Source organism: Notothenia rossii, assembly GCF_949606895.1.
Source record: "Notothenia rossii genome assembly, chromosome: 11".
NCBI lineage: Eukaryota > Metazoa > Chordata > Actinopteri > Perciformes > Nototheniidae > Notothenia > Notothenia rossii.
The window spans coordinates 53,877,260-53,895,143 of NC_136910.1; the positions used below are offsets into that span (position 1 = coordinate 53,877,260).

Here is a 17,884-nt window from a genome sequence, read left to right on the forward strand (position 1 = left end):
AAAAATGGAATAACACAACTCAACCAAACATGTTAAATGGGTCTAGTCATTATTAGACATTTTAATGTGGAAATTGTACATATTATGCATATTAATTTTATTTTCAAAATCCAATAGTTGCAGTGTCGGCCGGCTGGGTTTTATAAATAATATATATATATTACATAATCAACCACAGGTGATTTGGTATTAAGGTTTGTAGGCAGGAGCCTATCATATCAGAAATATGAATTTTCTCAGGGAACACTCCACTGTCATCTAATAAATAAATTAGTAAAAGTTAGTTGATATGGCCAAATAAAGAAAGAGATTTTTAAATATATTCAAGTAGATGTAAAAGTTCTTCTTAACTTTCATAAAATGCAACAATGGGAACTACAGTTCAAAAGCCCTGCTTAAAAAAAAGTCTAGATACGTAGAACAAAAGTTCGTTGAGTCTGATATAAAAGCAGATAAACAGATTGAATTCTTGGAATGGGATTGGCCTTCCAGCGATTTAATTTAATCACTTCTACTTCTTCAATGCCCCCCCCCCATGCAGGTGTCTGATTGGATTAAAGCCTTAGACAAGAACATGGCCTGCGGTCAAGAGTGCCGTCACCTGCAGAGTCTAGCATTAATGCATGCACCTGTGGAGCTTCTGAACAACCTAGATCTTCCTCTTCTTCAGCCGGCTGTCGCTGAAGACGCTCACGCGCTGGTTCTCTTCCAACTCTTTGATTCTCTGACGCAGAACCGCAATCTCTTTGTTCTTCTCCTCCTGGAAGAACTGCAGCTTCTGAGGGAACACACACACACACACACACACACACACACACACACACACACACACACACACACACACACACACACACACACACACACACACACACACACACACACACACACACACACACACACACACACACACACACACACACACACACACACACGATATAAGCGGATGAGGGTAGTTTCATATTTAAACTTCGCTCAAATACACATTTTTACTGAAAATATTTGAACACATCATCAAAATGTAACTCAATTTGACCTCCATTAGAGTCGCCTGTTTGCTCAGTTATTTAGCCCAACAGGACTGTCCTGCGTGCAGCTATTAGCACATTTAATAACACAGACTTGTTGTTCATGATGTAGCATCGTCACCATAGACTGTAGCATGTGCCCCCCTTGGCCTTAGGGCGTGATCATCTGTTCCCTTGGACCCCCCCACCAGCAGCTAATGCCTTGCAGAGATAATAAAAGGTGTCATTCCTTTTTTGTATAATTCCCTGCTGAGCTGCAATTGACACAGTACTAAACGACTTCTTTGTAGCAGAGCACATCTCATGGGATCAGCGCGCTTCAAATTAAGTGCTTGTTGGATTACCCGACAGTGTCTGAGACCTCCCTTACACCCACCTTTATAACTTCAGAGGCTGACTGAAGAGTTCTGTAACTTTCTGAAGCCAAGGGTTAGGGTAATGTTGTGAATCGAGTGGCCTGTCTTCGTCGTCCATAACATACGCCTGCCCATACCATAACCCCACCACCACCATGGGCCACTCGATTCACAACATTACCCTAACCCTAACCCTAACCCTAACCCTCACACCAGATACTGACTGGTTTTCGGACCCCCCAGACCCCCCCAATAAAGCAAAAATGCATGTTTTCAAGTGGCCTTTTATTGTAGCCAGTCTAAGGCACGCCTGTGCAATAATCATGCTGTCTAATCAGCATCTTGATATGCCACACCTGTGAGGTGGGATGGATTATCTCGGCAAAGGAGAAGTGTTCACTATCACAGATTTTTTCAGATTTGTGAACAATATTTGAGAGAAATGGTTATTTTGTGTATGTAGAAAATGTTTTAGATCTTTGAGTTCATCTCATGAAAAATGGGAGCAAAAACAAAAGTGTTGCGTTTATATTTTTGTTCAGTGTATATAAGTAAAACTAGTACTAAGCGCACTTTGACGCTCACATGCATGTACGCACACAGGTGTGGCTGGTTCCGAGGGTTACATAATTACATCATATATTTACACCAGTGCAAATATATTTTCTCCTCAGAAAATAAAGTCTTGTTGAGCTCCGTCATCAGTAGCGCAGGAGCCCACAGCAGCGTTGTCACAAAGCCTTCACCTTAACTCAAAATATCGAGGAGATCTTTACTTGGCGAATGAGAAACAAACATATGCGTTAGCGCTGTCGCCTCTCAGTGTGCAACCTAAATGATGGGGCATGCTAGGAAGTAGCTTCTATGATGTTTCCTAGAAGCTGGGGAATTACAGGATGAGACATCCAGGTTAAATCCAATACAGTTAGCTGTGATCTCAGCGGAAGTAGCGAAAGGTTTAAGGCTCAAATCTCTCTCCCCTTGCACGGGTAGACATCACTCTGGCTCATGATGTTCTTCTCTTTCTTGCAAACTGCTTGACAGTAGGAAACACGTTCCTGCACCACGGATAGATCACCTTTTACATGTGATCTGTACCTTGTTAGTTAACCTCTGTAATCTTGCACTAATGTACATTCTCAAATATTGAAGTGACTGTTATTTTGTATATATTGATTGTTGTGTTTTTATTTAGGTCTTAATGTGTGCACATGTAAAAATGTGTCTTTGATTCTGTGTGAATACATATCTGCACAAATATCTTTATATACATTGGTTTTTATATTCGGATTGTGGGAAACGGTATTTCGATCTCTCGGTCTGTACACACAAACTGGAAGATTGACAATAAAGTTGAATTTGAATGATGTAGTGTGTGGGCTGCTCACCCTCTTGAAGACGCTCTGAGGAAGCAGGTTGGAGCCGTGCTGCTGCTGCTGCTGTTGCTGCTGCTGGCTCCACTGAGCTGTACTCTGAACTCTGGCTAACTTCGCACCAAACTGTCAAAACGTACACAGCAGAACAATCACAAGCTGCTTTAAGAGAAGCTGGACCTTTATGTTGGGTCATCATAATCAATAACACTGTCCACACTGTCTGTTTTTAAATCACTTCTTAAAACCCACCTCTTCTCCTTAGTGTACTGAAAACTTTTAGATTGTAGCATTTATTGCATTTAAATTGTCGGTTGTTATTTACTTGTACTTGTATTATGGTGTGTGAGCTGGGCTATCCCTTTGAGTATAATGTTAGAATCTAATCTACTTCTTTTGTTTTGGGCCAGAGTGCCTTTATTCCAGAGAGGGTGTTACATTGAGAGATAGAGGGGAAGACATTGCCTGAAAACTTCGGCGGGCTCGGGTTTCGAACCCACCTACTACTGTAGCTACTGTAGTGACAACTCCTGTCATTGGTTGTATCTCTGCGTGAATGATTAGATCATTTCACCTAAATTAAATCAAATGATGTTGATGGTTAAATTAGCTTCACATGTAGGTCTACTGAGTTCCATTTAGATCAAGAAAGGCTTTGGGGCTATGTTGTTTGATTTAATGAAACACAATATATGCACTCCACTACGCTGTTGTAGTATTTACTGTATCTGAAGCTCTTAATACGATTGCTCATATTTCAAGCCATCTTTTTCCCGGCCTCTTGCTTTGGATCATTTTCATCAACCGGCCCCATTCCAAACTAATTGAATAGCACTTTGGTCTGGAGGTTTTAAAGTGCTTTATAAATACAGCTGTATTGTATAAATAACCCAATACCAGGCTATACTTATTCAATGTATTACACAACAGTCTTGTCTGAAGACTTTTCTTTTTGTCGCTGCTTTTAATTAAACTATTCATATCTCAGACTGCACTGTAACTTTTATCCATGTATTTTTTCTTTCTTTTAATGTTTATTTTACGAACTTTTCTTTTTAATGACTGATTTTAAATGCCATTTTCTTAATGTCTTTCATTTTTTGTAAAGCACTTTGAATTGCCTTGTGTTGAAAAGTGCTATATAAATAAACTTGCCTTGCCTTGCTTTGTCAAATCAGAAAGAATAAATGGTTTGTGACTTCTTCTTCTTTATGCGTGGTGATATCTCCAGCAGAAGCTTTTTCTTTACCTCCATCTGTAACTTGAGGAGCTCGCTCTGCCTCTCCCTCTCCTGATCCTTCAGCCTCTTCTTCATTTCTCCCAGATCCAGATCCTTTCTCTCCAAGAGAGTCTTTACTTCAGCCTCTTTAGCATCCACTGTCAGAAAGTATACATACAGTATATACATTTTTACTATTTGGGTAACTCTGCTCTCTGATGCTGGCGGCTGACATCATTGTTGTGATGAAGCTCTAATATTGTCACTTTAATATCGCTTGACTGAAAATTGAAGGGAAAGAGGCTTAATACCTTTGCTTACATTAGACATTTAAATATATATATATATAAAAGGACACATCTGACAAAATGTATCACTTAACATTCCACTTTTACTGAGTTTTATCTTTTTACCAACATCAATTTTGATCATCTCTATCACATATTCATACATTTTTTGAATTTTAACCTTTTAAATTACAGTTTCTTTAACCCTTATGTTGTGTTCGGGTCTCCCGTGACCCGTTTCAAGTTAAAATTATATAATAACTACGCTCTAATTTTTTTTATCGGAACAAGGCTTCATGATATCCTCCACAACAGCTTTATAAACACTACAAAACTAATTTTGACAATTTTAGCCAAGTCTGAAGGTCTCTAAAAAGAAAAGTGTATAATTTGGTGTTCGGTTCAGCAGAATTGTTTCGGGTAACTCGGGGTCAAATTTGTCCCAATCAAGATTCATCTTTGACTTTAGACACCCCACCCCCACCCCCACCCCCTTCATCCACTGTAACAATACTTTAAAACTTTTTTGGGGAGATTGTATTTTCTAATATTAGTCTATTGTAGTCAGATAACGTAACTGTCTTCACTATAGGAAATATAATGAGTGAATTTAATCACATGTTTTACTTAAATATGTGGTGTAATGTGTTGTGGTACCATAACATTAACAGGATTGTACGGTTAGGAATGCATAATAAGTTAGTTATGATGTAGTTAAAACAATATTGGATGATAGTCATTATTTTTGGAGTGTTTTGGACTGAGATGAATCAATTTTTTTTAAATTATAGTCTGAATACAAAAGCTAGGGGGATTATTATATTTCAACAGTGTGGGATGTGTGATTATTAGCAACAACATTGATTGAGGAAATTGATGAGTTTGGTCTCTCTGCTTGAACCCGAGAGTCTTGGGTAAAAAAAGCCCCACACCATCCCTGCTCTGTTGTTTAGTTTGTTTCACATTCTCACACACCCATACATTACTGATTTCTAACTTTCACGGTTGGTACTAGTTGTTAAATATTGTCCTCTGGTGGTTTGACTTACACTGGTGGAGCCCCTCTCTGCGGGCGTCCTCCACCTCTCTCCTGCTCTGCTGCCTCACGGTCTCTAGCTCCCTCTGGTGTCTCTCTCCTTCTGCTCTCATTTCACCGATGAGCCGCTGAAGCTCAGCTTTTCCATCCTGTTGAAAACCCAACAAAACTAATATATGTATGTCAATGTTATTTATCATTATTGCCTGACAAGTCAAATGGTTTTTTTCATTCTGTAATGTGGCAACTTTCACGACAACCAATGTTCCCCTTTTGATTCTGACCACATGAGGTGCACACAGCTTTTTCATCAAAAATATATTCATAAAAAATACACATTGCCACTTTTGTATTTGATCATATATATTTATATATTTTTTTTTTCATAAATGTTGTCCCAAAGCTCAAAAAAGCTCAACATTCCTTACGTTAATAGTAGGCACACAAACAATTGTATACAACCCAATCAAACGTGAATTCACTTTTTTTTTTAAAGCAATTCAGATAGTTCTTATTGGTAGCTATTCGGAACAATTCCTACCATAACTTACAGAAAACAGAACCTTGACCACAGACTATCTATGGAACTGGAAACAATCCCTTTCAATAAAACGTCTTCGTACACTCCTGTATTTAATTAACTTAAAGTGGACCTATCATGCTATATTTGAATAATATAGTGTAGGACCATACCTATATAAGGCATATTTATACTATTTATTTTTCAAAATACCAAACAGATCATGCATTTTAGCCATTCCTCATTTCGCTCAATTTAACACTGTCTTTGCATGGGCTGATTCTGTGAGAAGAGCGCCATCTACAGGCCTGGCATATGTACTACAGCGTCTCCAGCGCTTTCTAACGGCAATGTCCGTGGCTGTCTCCTCCTGATTGGTGGAGTTGGCCCAATAGCCGTAGCAACACTTCTGTGACGTAAGAGAAGTGTTCAAATCTGGATCAGTCTGTATCAGATCCGTTGCAGCCCCTTTTTAAGAGATTTGGGTATGGAGGAAAATAGAGAGGGTTGTGTTTTCTGACACTTGGTGAGTTCCCTGGAACACCGGGGACACATGTTCATGTAGAAAAGACGTACAAAAGTGCATTTTGCATGATAGGTCACCTTTCACTATACATTCCTCCTGCTTCCTTTCTTACCTCAGCTGCTCTCTCATTGTGTTGTTTCAGGCTAGCCATTTCACTCTTCAGTCTCTCGTTCTCCACTACAATATGGACATATTCAGAAGAACCATTATGAAAATCCCTTTATCTATACTATAAATAAATGGTGCTGAGTGTGATAACAGTGTAATTCTGAATAAATATCACAATTTTCACATTTTTCAAAGCACGATTTGAATGAACTGCATTGCTATTAAATCCAGCTATTAATTGAAAGTAGATTAGAAGACATATTCATTTTTAACTCTTTTGTTAAGCCTCTACATACATGGGTGCATAGGATTATACTTTTTTTTGTATAGGTAATTGCATTTGTTGGGAACATGTGTGTAGTGGGTTATTGTTCAGACCTCTGAGGTTGCACTGCTCCTGCAGAGTCTGCTGTAGCCGGTTCACTGTGACGAGGAGACTGTCTCTTTCTGCAACAAGTAGACCAATAATTAGCAACTATACATATGTATATCATTGGCTTCTGATATCAAAGAAAAAAACTCAAAGAGAGACATAAAGCTTATGCCACCACTGAACATTTTTAAGGATGTTAAAATGTAAAGCTTGAATTTCTGTAGGGAGAAATGTATGTGCAGTCTTCAACAAGGTATTCATTTGTAAAAAGGGAGCAACTATAGAACGACTTAAAAAAAAAAGTACAATAAGAATATAACAGTTAGCTTTAAGGAGATAAACTATACAAATAATGACCGTCTGTCCAGATGTAGAGTGGAAGAGCTGTGCAGCAGAAATGTGCACAATATACTGAAGAATACTTTCATCAATATGTTATCGTTGAACCTCAGGGCAAATAATGTTTCCTAATATATCAGCCCATCTTTACATTTGCAGAAATTAAGAATTGGATTTCTGTACCAGTAGAGGGAGACATACACAAACAGAATCAAGCTCAACAAGGATCTCAGATCTTAGGAAGTAAATACTGTAGTGTTGAGTACACAAAAACAAAAACTCACCCTCAATCAGACTTTTCTCTTTGGTCTGATAGAATTTCATTTGTCTACTGGCATCCTCCAGCATGATCTCAAACATGTTATTTTTGCCATTAACCTCTGCAATTTTCTGTTTAAAAAAAAAGTAAAACAAGAGTAAATACTCTACATATACCTACCCACCTATTTATCTATAGCCTAATGATAGCTGACATCATGCTCGGGTAGTAATGGTTTACATGTAACGGTTATGTAAATAGGATACAAAAAAAGGTAAATATATTCCCTTACAGTTATGTTAAAGATTGTCTACAGATTACTGGTACATATTTCTAGCAAGATTTCGACTTTTCAACGTAAACATACTATAATATGACTGTTTTTGACAATATTTTATAACTACGATACCATATCATATCATTCCTTCAATCACACTTTAAGGTACAACTTAATATACTAACATTAGGTTACTGATTACATGTTTTCTACAGGTCTTTAGTAACGGAATACATTTTAGTAACCTTCTCAACTCTGACGTAAATTGACGTTAAACACAAAATAAATAGTAAAACATACAAACACACCAAACATTAGCAGCTAACGATTACCATTAGCTAATGATTAGCTAATGGTAATCATATTCTTTGAACATAACGTTAATAGCATTCCGTTTTTACTTTGATATTGTCAGAAAATGACGGCGGTTAAAATAACTTTAAGTGTTAATATCAGCCTCCTAGACCTCTATTTATTTGCATGTGAGAAATAAAAATTATTCAACTTATCCTCAAGTATAACAGTGGAACACAGGGTACAACAGGTCAATAAATAAGACGGCAGTCATCCTTAACTAGCCCTCAGTGAGTTAGCTAACGTTAGCTTATGTACCTGTTCTAGCAGAGAGAAGTCGTCCATAAACCTGTCGAGGTGAACACAGTTTAACTTTATCATTTCACTAGTTAAAAAGCAAACGGCTGTGGAAAAAGTAATAATATTGTATTAATGCTTAAGTTCCAACGTTGAGTTCGATCAAAACAATAGTAGCTAGCTGTTGGCAACACAATTAAGCTAGCTCTTTCCCGCACGCGCAGGTTAATCATGTGTTAATAGATGGTAACAACGCATCCTCTACGCAAGACCACGCCCCTTTTTTTGGGAAAACACTCGCTGTCATTTGAATGGCGGTAAATACAAATTCTCAAGATTTCGGTGATCACAGAACATTTACTGAACGGTTGTTTTTATAGACTAACATCATGCATAGCATTCATCAGTGAAATTAATTATTAGGATTAAGCATCCTGAAAGGAAGATGCTCATAGGATGTTACTGTAAATGCATTCACTTTTAATGAATTTAAATGAAAGACCTAGGTCCAGGGCCGTGGGAAGTAGGGGTGCTGAGGGTGCTGCAGCACCCCCTGGTGGAGGACAGGGGATCTGCACTTCCACAAGATATAATAAAAAAAAAACGAATTTTCAGCCTTGATGTAACAACATTCATAATTAAGTAGAGATAACACCCTTTTCCCCGGTTACATTTTCCATTTGCCCTGTACGATGGGCGCTGTGAGTGATGAAGTGGGGGATGTTGGCTTAGCAGGCACCCGCAGCTCACAGCCAAAGTGAGAGAGATAGAGAGAGGGGATACCGCGGTACCGGCGGGGATTGTTGTTAGCTTCTGCCGCGCTAACGGATATAAGAAGCTGTTTCTACAATAATGTGGAGGGAGAGTCCTCTCCTGTCAGACTGAGAGGCTCAGTGAGGTAAAGGACTCTGAGGGCTTAGATAGTTCACTTTAGTCGAAGTTATCTCAGTGGGTCACAAACGTTTTGATCACAATTTATGTAAACAAATATTTCCAAGGCACACCTTTATAATTATTAGGATAAATAAAAACAGGTTTGAAATCATTCCAATGTATACTATAGGACAGTAAACCAAAAATATCGTTTAAAACTGGAGATTTTAAAATATACATAAATAAATAAATGTTAACTTGTAAAATAAGATATGAATGAACAACACAAATAAAATAAGTTACATGTATTTGTTATTGGCTATGGTAGGTTATTGGAAATGTTCACATACCTGCTTATTTGATTGATAAAATGCAAACCGATCTTTTTCATATGGGTGTTTAGAGTTGTACCCCCTAGATCAGTCTCTAATTGGGTGCTCAAAGTGCACCAAATTGAAGAATTTTACTTTAAAATGTTTAAAAAATCTTCCCGGGGGGGTACCCCCGGACCCCCCTAGAGGATGTGAAGTCCACCCCTCCAATTAAAACATGTTATAATATATAATAAATTTGAAGTCTTGTTATATAAGCTGTCCAACATGTCAATATATTTCTCTTTTTGCAGTGTAGTGGTCTTTTGTAGAGGTTTTTCATTGCCAGCTAAAATATTGCCTTATAGGGCAGCACATTGGTCAGAACCAGCCCTGGTGTCATCCCCACAGCACCCCCCATTTGAAACATGTTCCCACGGCTATGCCTAGGTCCTGGTGCAATGCTGCAACGTGTACTTAAAAAAGGCTATTTCTTATACTACTGAAGGCTATTATTCATCCTTGTACACTCGAAACATAAATGATACAGTCGCCTGTGTACTCTAGCTGATATTAAGACAGACACATAGCAAAAGTATAAAGTTGTTTATTTGTAACACGTTGAACAGTTAAAATGCAATAACTGTACAAATGTAACACTGATGACCATGTAACCCTAACTTATCATTTGCATTAAATGCGCTGTCAGCCCGACAACAACGACAACTACAAACCTTTATAGTTCATGCACTGAAAAAGAAATACTGATTGAGCATGCAACTGACAACCCAAAATCTATTTTAGCTGTCTGCTCTAAAGTTAGGAAAGGAAAATAAATAGTAATGACATTGAAGTAATTAGCATCTAATATAATATGTTTCATTTGATGCATTACACATTTACAGGTCTTGCTTTTAAACAAAAAAATAATTTCTGGAGTTCAAGTGTTGGCAACCATATGATATGTGAACCCCAATACCTTTTAGTGTTAAAAATAATACAATTGTGGCATTTATTGAAAGGAATGAAAACAATATGAAAAACCACAAAAATGTTAGTTTAAAAAAAATATGGCACATGATATGACAGAGTAATTCCATCTGAACTTATTGTATCACAAAGTAGCCTTTGATATGTACACAATTACAGGAACGAAGCGTATAAAAGTAAAATGATGCACTTTTTTTTTTTTTCAAATTTGTACATCAACATTGAATTAAATTACTACCACTAATGTCAAAAGTGGGAAGTAAACAACCACCAACTTTGCAAAACCTGCAACAACCAAACTGCATTGTCAAAACCATTTTAAATGAAACATATTTTTACATATTTATGAACGTTTGTATAACAATCTTTTTTCGGAAATCCGCTCAGGAAAGACGTTGAAATGGGTCAAACTAACTAATGATTTTTACCCATGAAACCATTGTTCATGTCCCTGGTGAAACCTTAAGTCGTTTACATAATCAAATTAGCGTTCGTAATGTAAAACGCAAGAAAAAATACTTATTTTAAAGGCAAACCATGATGCTTTTTTTTTAACCCAACAAAAAGACTATGTTGCCTAAACTTACCCAAGCAGTTTTGTAGCGTAATTAATTTTTCAATACACAATGTTAACAGCATGTTAATATCTACGATTGTAATCCGCTGAAGATATGTTGCTTCCCTTGAAACAATTGAAAATGCAGCTATGGGTTGCTCTGCAGATCCACATTAGCCTGTTTGGGCTAAGCGCCAAAATCAAACACTGAAAACAATCTGGTGAAGACAATGAAGCAATTAACTACTAAAGAGTGAGATATTTTTTTGTGAGTGAATATTGGAATTACATTCATCAACAGGACAAAACACAACTGCAAATAAAGGATAGAGTTTCCCTTTGCCATTTCCACACCGGCAGTCAAGCATATTGTTATGTTCTCTTCCTCCCTCATAGCAAAGTTCCAACTAAACCGTTACAGCCCGTCAGAGGAAGCAACACGAGGTCAGAGGTGAAGGCAGGACAGGAGCACAAGCCCCCCACAGAGTAATTTAGGACACCTGACATTCCATACTCTTGGGAGAGCAAATCGTTTCCCAAGCCTATCTCTGCCTTCCATTGATTTAGATGAAATGTTGAACATGTCAGAGGTGATCTATGGTGTTACGCTTCCCAAAAGTTCAGGGGTAAGATAGCCACCTGGTGTCGGCACGATTTTTGGGATTATGAGCTGGGGGGGAGGTGTCGAGTTCGGGGTGAGTAAGAGGCTGTTCTCCCTGTTAACGCACCCCACCACGGTGTAGACGGGAGCAGGGGGAAGAGGACACACGGTGGTGGTATCTGATTTGTGGTAAGGCGACAGGGACGGGGTTGAACTTGAGTACCCTGCTATCTGGCAGGGTTCACCCATATCTCCTGAGGACACCCTGGGGCTCCTTTTACCTGCATTGAGCTCAGAGGTGTAGCCTCCATGATCTGGATTCACCACCAGGAACTGCAACTCTTTGTTTTCTTTCTTTTTTTCCAACAGGATTCCTTTCTCTCTGTCTTTGCTCGTGCTTTGTCCCACCTCTGTCTGGTCCTCGGGTGACAGCAGCACCTTGCCAGATGACCTCACTTCACTCACCTGGGTGTACAGCGCTTCTCTACCTGGCGCTGCAAAACAATGCTCCCCGGCGTTGGGGTTTGGGACGTGCGAGATTGTCTGTTCTGAATCTATGCTTTCGGTAAGATTCGGGATTAGAGGAATGAAAGGAGAGGGCTCCGGTTCGCAGGGGAGGTCCGGATCGCAGCAGCTGGCCCGGCCCGAGTCGTCGTCTCTGAAGCCGATGGAGAGGGGGGAGCAGTTGGAGGTCAGGGAGCGCTCCATGAGACAGTCTGTGTCCAGGTCCGTCAGTCTGTCGCTCTGCTCCTCGATGTCCAGATCGATGAACTCCACCCAGGGGTCTTTGTTGTACAGCTCTGACCTCAGATCAGGGTGGCCAGCCAGGATTGATCTCAGCTCCCTAAGCTTCCCTTTCTGAGTGATGAAGAGAACAAATAGTTGATAAGAGACTAAATTCAGATGGTAAAGTACGGCATTTAGAGGCCAAACGCTAATCATTTGGGCGAAAAAAAATCTCACATCCGATAACCCAACTATCTTGTTTCATTTAATTTAAAGAGACCAAATCGAAAACAGTGCAATGTTGTTGATATTTTCCATGGAGTGAGTTATTCAGCTAACCGAAATAGTTGAGGTTGAAGTGTGATGTAGGTGAAAAGATCCTTCATAGGTCAAAAATAAAAGTTGGGTCTGAAAATGGCTTCTCTTATGCATTTTAAAGTTAGAAATCTCACTAAAACATAGTACAAGACAATAAGGGCAAATAAAGACATGTGGCTTTGAATACCTTGAGTAGTTCAGGGTCAATTCCACTTATTTTGGGTCCAGGAACAGGAGGCAAAAGAATAACCATCAACCTTAGGGAAAGAAGAAACAAAGGACAAATGTAACAACTAGCTTTATACCTTACATGAAATAAGCCATTTGTGACATTGATACGGGTACAAAGGGCATTATCTTTAGTTAGACTCATGCATTGAGAAGTAAATTGCCTTTCCCTTTCATAAACGCCATAACTGGACTCTGCCCATGAAGTAACGTTGTTGTGCGTCATCCTGGATTAACAGCTTACCTATTTGTGTCATATCAATTATTAGACAGTATCTAAATGTCTAACTCACTCAGAGAGACAGGTTTCGCAATCTCCAACTTTGTATAATCTTAAATGTTGTTCAGCAGTTCAGTCAAGTGTGATAAAAGAATATTCGCACAAGCTTCAACATGAACCTCAAACTCTCCATTGTTCATTCGGTGAGTGTCGAGGCCTGATGCTTTATCCCCGCTCAAAGTTGAGACTAGACTTATTTTGCAACATTTGTACTTTGACCAGGCCCTAAATACTTGCACCAAAATATTTTATATTTGACTGACACTACCAAACGGTTAGAACAAGGTCCTTTGGTAGTTCCTGCACCTAAATCTTGGGAAACTAGAATTATTTTACAACAGTGGAATTTGCTACCTTTCCCAAAAAAGAAAGCTTGTTTTAAGGGTTGACACTCAAGGTGATACACCATGATATCACCATGCAAGTTCCCCTGTTGTTCACTCATATTAAACCAATACAGTTTGAATCAGGTTTTCTGAAATGACATCTTAAGATGCGTGAAAAGGCCTTTTAACGCTTGCTTTTGGTGAATTTAGTAGAAAAGTCAGAAACCAATTAGACAAACTTAGTAAATATACACTTGCAGAACAAACATTTGAACATGGGATGAAGCCGGGTTGAAATATAGTGCTTAATTGTTGCCATGTTAGATTTAAAAAAGTAATTTAGGATAAATATAAAAGACACTGTTAGGCTCAGTTAGTAAAACAAATAACTAAATATGAATATTGGTTGATGATCTTTACTCTCAAAATGTACCCTTGCATGAAAAAGCAATGTTTTATTATTTGAAAATGAGTACAGAAATCATTTGTTCGTTATAGAATGATCTGTAAAAAGTTTTCTGGTGTATGTCTTTGTATAAACTTTGCCTGCAGATCTTGTTTCATTAAATCAAGTCTGTTTTATTTTTTTCTGCCAGTGAGATCTCTCCTTCGACTGGAAACACAGTTTTATTTCTTTTGTTTTCTGTTTATTGTTAAAGTTATTATCATTATCATTGCTCTCAAGTTGTTTCAGGGGGTCCGCGGGGTCTTAAAAAGTATTAAAAGTTGATAAATAAATTTAGCGAAAATGAAGGCTATTAAAAAGTATTAAAGTGCATTTTCCAAGGTATTCCATTTTGTAGCTTGTTTTCAATAAGTATATCAATTGTCCAAAGAGGTTGTATTCTACAGTCTGCCTGAATGTAATCATTGCGTAGGTGTGTAGTGTGATTGTGTGTAGTTTATTTATGTTATCCCGTTGGATTTGACGTCATCTGAACAGCACATCGCACGCTCACTGCTTGAGGTCAGTTTACGCCGGTTGTTAAACAACATCGTTATGGGGAAATGCAAGTTTGCGTTCCAATGGTTGGAAGATAAGGAGGAAGGACAATCCATACTGTATATAGTCAATGTGAGGTAAAGTGTGTCGCCAAGGTAACCGGTTAGAACTTGAAGTAGCGATGAGGTCTTAAAATGTATGGAAAGGGTCTTAAAAAAGGTCTTACATTCGACTTCAGGATTCCTGCATATACCCTGTGTATGTGTGGATTTGGGATCATGGGGTAGCGAATAAAGGGGATCCTAGTAAAAAAAAATAAAAAAAAATAACAAGAAAGCAATAGAAAAAAACAGACTTGACTTCAGACATCAGTACGAACATTGCAGAGCATAAACAGAATGTCTCAACACTTTTGAATAGCGAGCCTATCAAGGTCCACAGCCCACACAGTGTGCTGCTCCCACACAGAAACCCTGACACTGCTCAATACTTACTTTTCTTGCTGGGAGATGATAACCAACATCAGGATGGTGACTAAACACAGGGCCCCGAAAATGAGCAAGGCCAGCACTGGGAATCCAGACACCGCTGAAAATGAAATGTTCAATTAATATAAAACATCATCAAAGTATCAAATAACTGACTTACAGAATTTTGCTGGTTCAATGTGTTCTCTTATTGGCGTAATGGCTCAGTCCTTGAGACCGAAACTGCTTCAAAGAAATGACTCAGACTCCAGACAGATGAAAGAGTGTCCTCACATTGACTTTATGAGGTTTCTTTATAAGAACCTAGACCTGAAGACACATGGCTTCCTCCAGTTAAAGGAAAGCTGGATTGAATTAAGTACGGTTGTATTAAATAGTTATCCGGAAATCAAATAAAAAGAAGATGTGTTCTGCATTAGAGGTTGAAAAAATACTCAGACTTTTAACTTAAGTAAAAGTAGAAGGACCTTTGTCTTAACATATTCCACTATAAGTAAAAGTTCTGAATTATAAACGTTACTTAAGTATAAGTACAGAGGTATTAAAAGCATGTTGTACTTTGAGAAGAATGGCCCTTTTGGAAGTACCATATTATTATAGAATATGCAACTCTGACTACTATTAAATCCAGGCTGAAGACTTTTCTTTTTGTCGCTGCTTTTAATTGAACTATTCATATCTTAGACTGCCCTGTAACTTTTATCCATGTATTTTTTCTTTTAATGTTTCTTTTATTAACTTTTATTTTTAATGACTGATTTTAAATGCCATTTTCTTAATGTCTTTCATTTTTTGTAAAGCACTTTGAATTGCCTTGTGTCTAAAGGTGCTATATAAATAAACTTGCCTTGCCTTAACTTGCCTATCACTTACATATACATTTCAGAGCAATTAAAAGCTCCCTATGACCCCACTGTGCTCTGATGTGTGATTATGTGTTGCAATGGCGTTTGTTAGCAACCAGTAAAGGACACCAGCAATGAGAAACAGAGAATGCTGCGTGGGGTCTGGGTGTCGTGTTGGCGGGACGTTGCGGGTAATAACCGGAAAAGCATGACAAGGGACCTTTAAGCTATGCTAGCTGCATGGTTGGTCACTCAGTAAGTCCACTACTGAAATGTCTCATGATGTAATTCAGAACTCATTCAATTCATGAGCTCAGTTATCTTTCTGGCAGCCCAAATACTTTGATTTATGACCAAATATCTGCAAATCGGCCAGCATTTTCCATCGACCGCAAGTCTACAAATGTTGGCAGGCTAAACACGCTAAACTGATATAATTCTGGTAACTGTTTTTATCTAAAAATAAATACAATCTATGGTGGACATCTTAGTTTAGGTAAAAACATTGGAGGTACATCTTAAATATATTAATTAAAGTGGATGAACTTGAATTTTCTTTCGGGATATGGACTTGTTTAAAAAAAAAAAGGGAAACATTGAGCTGATTGCTCTTCTGCTTGTTTTGTTTTGCTTGTGTTTCTGCATTGCTTCAGGTAAATGTTGGTCACAGTGTGTGGGTGCTTACAAGGATAACTACATAACATCAACAAACTATTTTTCATTTAATGATTCTGAAGCTCAGCAGAAAAAGTGGAGCTGTTAGATAAACTCTTAGCCGGAATACTGAAAGGTTTATTCAGGGCGACAAAGATGTTCAGCTGCAGCCTAACAGCTAAAATGTGGAAAAACGTATATAAAAGCAATTATGGTCAGCCTGAATGCAGTGAGTGTTAACCTTTAGATGGTACGTGTACGATGACAGACTCGCTGAACTCCCCAAACAGTTTCCCAGCCAGCATTTTACACCGAACACGGATCTCATGATTGGCGTTGGTTTGAAGCCCAAAAATGGAGCGACGTGTGCTCTTCACAAGGTCGACCTGTAAAAAAGTAGATCAATCAGTCTATAGTCGGATATTTCAAATCAAATGTACATAGGTTGTACATTTTTTGTTGTAATTCACACACTAAAATATATAACACACACCGTTTCCCACTGGTCAGAGATGGCGTTGCGGTACTCGACCTCGTACTGCAGCGTCATCCATCCCATCTTCACGTCGGCGGACTGAGGAGGATTCCAGCTCAGCATGATGTCAAAGCTATTGCCAGTCACACTCACATTTAGCAGAGTCCAGTTCAGGCCTACTGGAGGGTCCGGCTCCACTGCAGGCCAGAAAATAGAAGCTTTATCATCAGCATGGTATTATCAACAAACTTCTCTTTAATTAAACTCTATATACGTACACACATAGATCCATTCAATCAATACATGGGATGTGGATGCTAAACTTTGGAACACTTTTTAAAATGTCTGTATCTTTCCACTAGTCCAGTGGTTTTCAAACTGTGGGGCGCGACCCCTGGTGGGTCGCGGAGGTACTGCAGGGGGGACGCGGGAAGAAAATATCTCATTGGTCAGAGAGCTGTGGGCATACGGCTGCCTTTTGCAACATCCTACTTGTGTGAGGTAGGCTTTTCTGCTGTTGCTGCCATCAAAACGAAATACAGATCAAAGCTGAATATTGAGAATGAACTGAGAGTGGCAGTCTCAAAATAAAATACATTTGATTTAAAAAATCTACTACTCAGGGAAGAAGGACTAGTTTTAATTAGGCCAAATTAATTCACAGTATCTATTAGAAGCACTTTTGTTCATGTGTGATCCATAATAAAATATAAAATTATAGTTGGATCTTTGTATCTTCTTATTATTAGCAGAGAAAATGTAATGTTTTTACAACAATATACAATTAATCCTACAAATATAGATGGGAACCGGGTTGGGGGGGCCCGAAAATATTTCCAATTACCCAAGGGGGGCCCGACTGAAAAGGTTTGGGAACCACTGCACTAGTCTAAAATAAGATGTTACAATATACATATCCATTATTTAACCAGGTCAAAGTCTTACTTAGATATGAAATGTAATTTTTAAGAGTGACTTGGG

At 38.4% G+C, this 17,884-nt stretch overlaps 2 protein-coding genes across 2 annotated transcripts in view; both read right to left on the reverse strand.

Annotated features, from left to right (window-relative positions):
• Positions 1–10: 10 nt before the first annotated feature.
• ccdc152 (coiled-coil domain containing 152) lies at positions 11–8,536 on the reverse strand. Its single transcript, XM_079658966.1, has 8 exons — positions 8,311–8,536; positions 7,447–7,552; positions 6,829–6,897; positions 6,455–6,519; positions 5,310–5,445; positions 4,004–4,131; positions 2,770–2,880; positions 11–778 (listed from the first exon to the last, which is right to left on the reverse strand). Exons 1-8 carry the CDS (start codon positions 8,371–8,373, stop codon positions 650–652), a joined length of 807 nt encoding a protein of 268 aa, XP_079515092.1. The 5' UTR covers positions 8,374–8,536; the 3' UTR covers positions 11–649.
• A 1,528-nt stretch (positions 8,537–10,064) lies between these two features.
• The window catches only part of ghrb (growth hormone receptor b), a 26,984-nt gene continuing 19,164 nt past the window's right edge, over positions 10,065–17,884 (reverse strand). The window contains exons 5-9 of the mRNA XM_079656741.1: positions 16,922–17,100; positions 16,670–16,814; positions 14,936–15,029; positions 12,852–12,921; positions 10,065–12,478 (exon numbers count right to left, since the gene is read on the reverse strand). Coding sequence (XP_079512867.1) covers positions 11,615–12,478; positions 12,852–12,921; positions 14,936–15,029; positions 16,670–16,814; positions 16,922–17,100 — 1,352 coding nt within the window. The 3' untranslated portion in view covers positions 10,065–11,614. The remainder of the gene's footprint in view (positions 12,479–12,851; positions 12,922–14,935; positions 15,030–16,669; positions 16,815–16,921; positions 17,101–17,884) is intronic.

Excerpts from the sequence above, each read along its gene's own strand:
- ccdc152 (XM_079658966.1), bottom strand. The coding sequence starts at position 8,373 with ATGATAAAGTTAAACTGTGTTCACCTCGACAGGTTTATGGACGACTTC. Across the intron at positions 6,520-6,828 it reads GGAGCAGTGCAACCTCAGAG|TGGAGAACGAGAGACTGAAG; the intron begins GTCTGAACAATA and ends TCCATATTGTAG. Across the intron at positions 5,446-6,454 it reads ACAATGAGAGAGCAGCTGAG|GATGGAAAAGCTGAGCTTCA; the intron begins GTAAGAAAGGAA and ends GGTTTTCAACAG.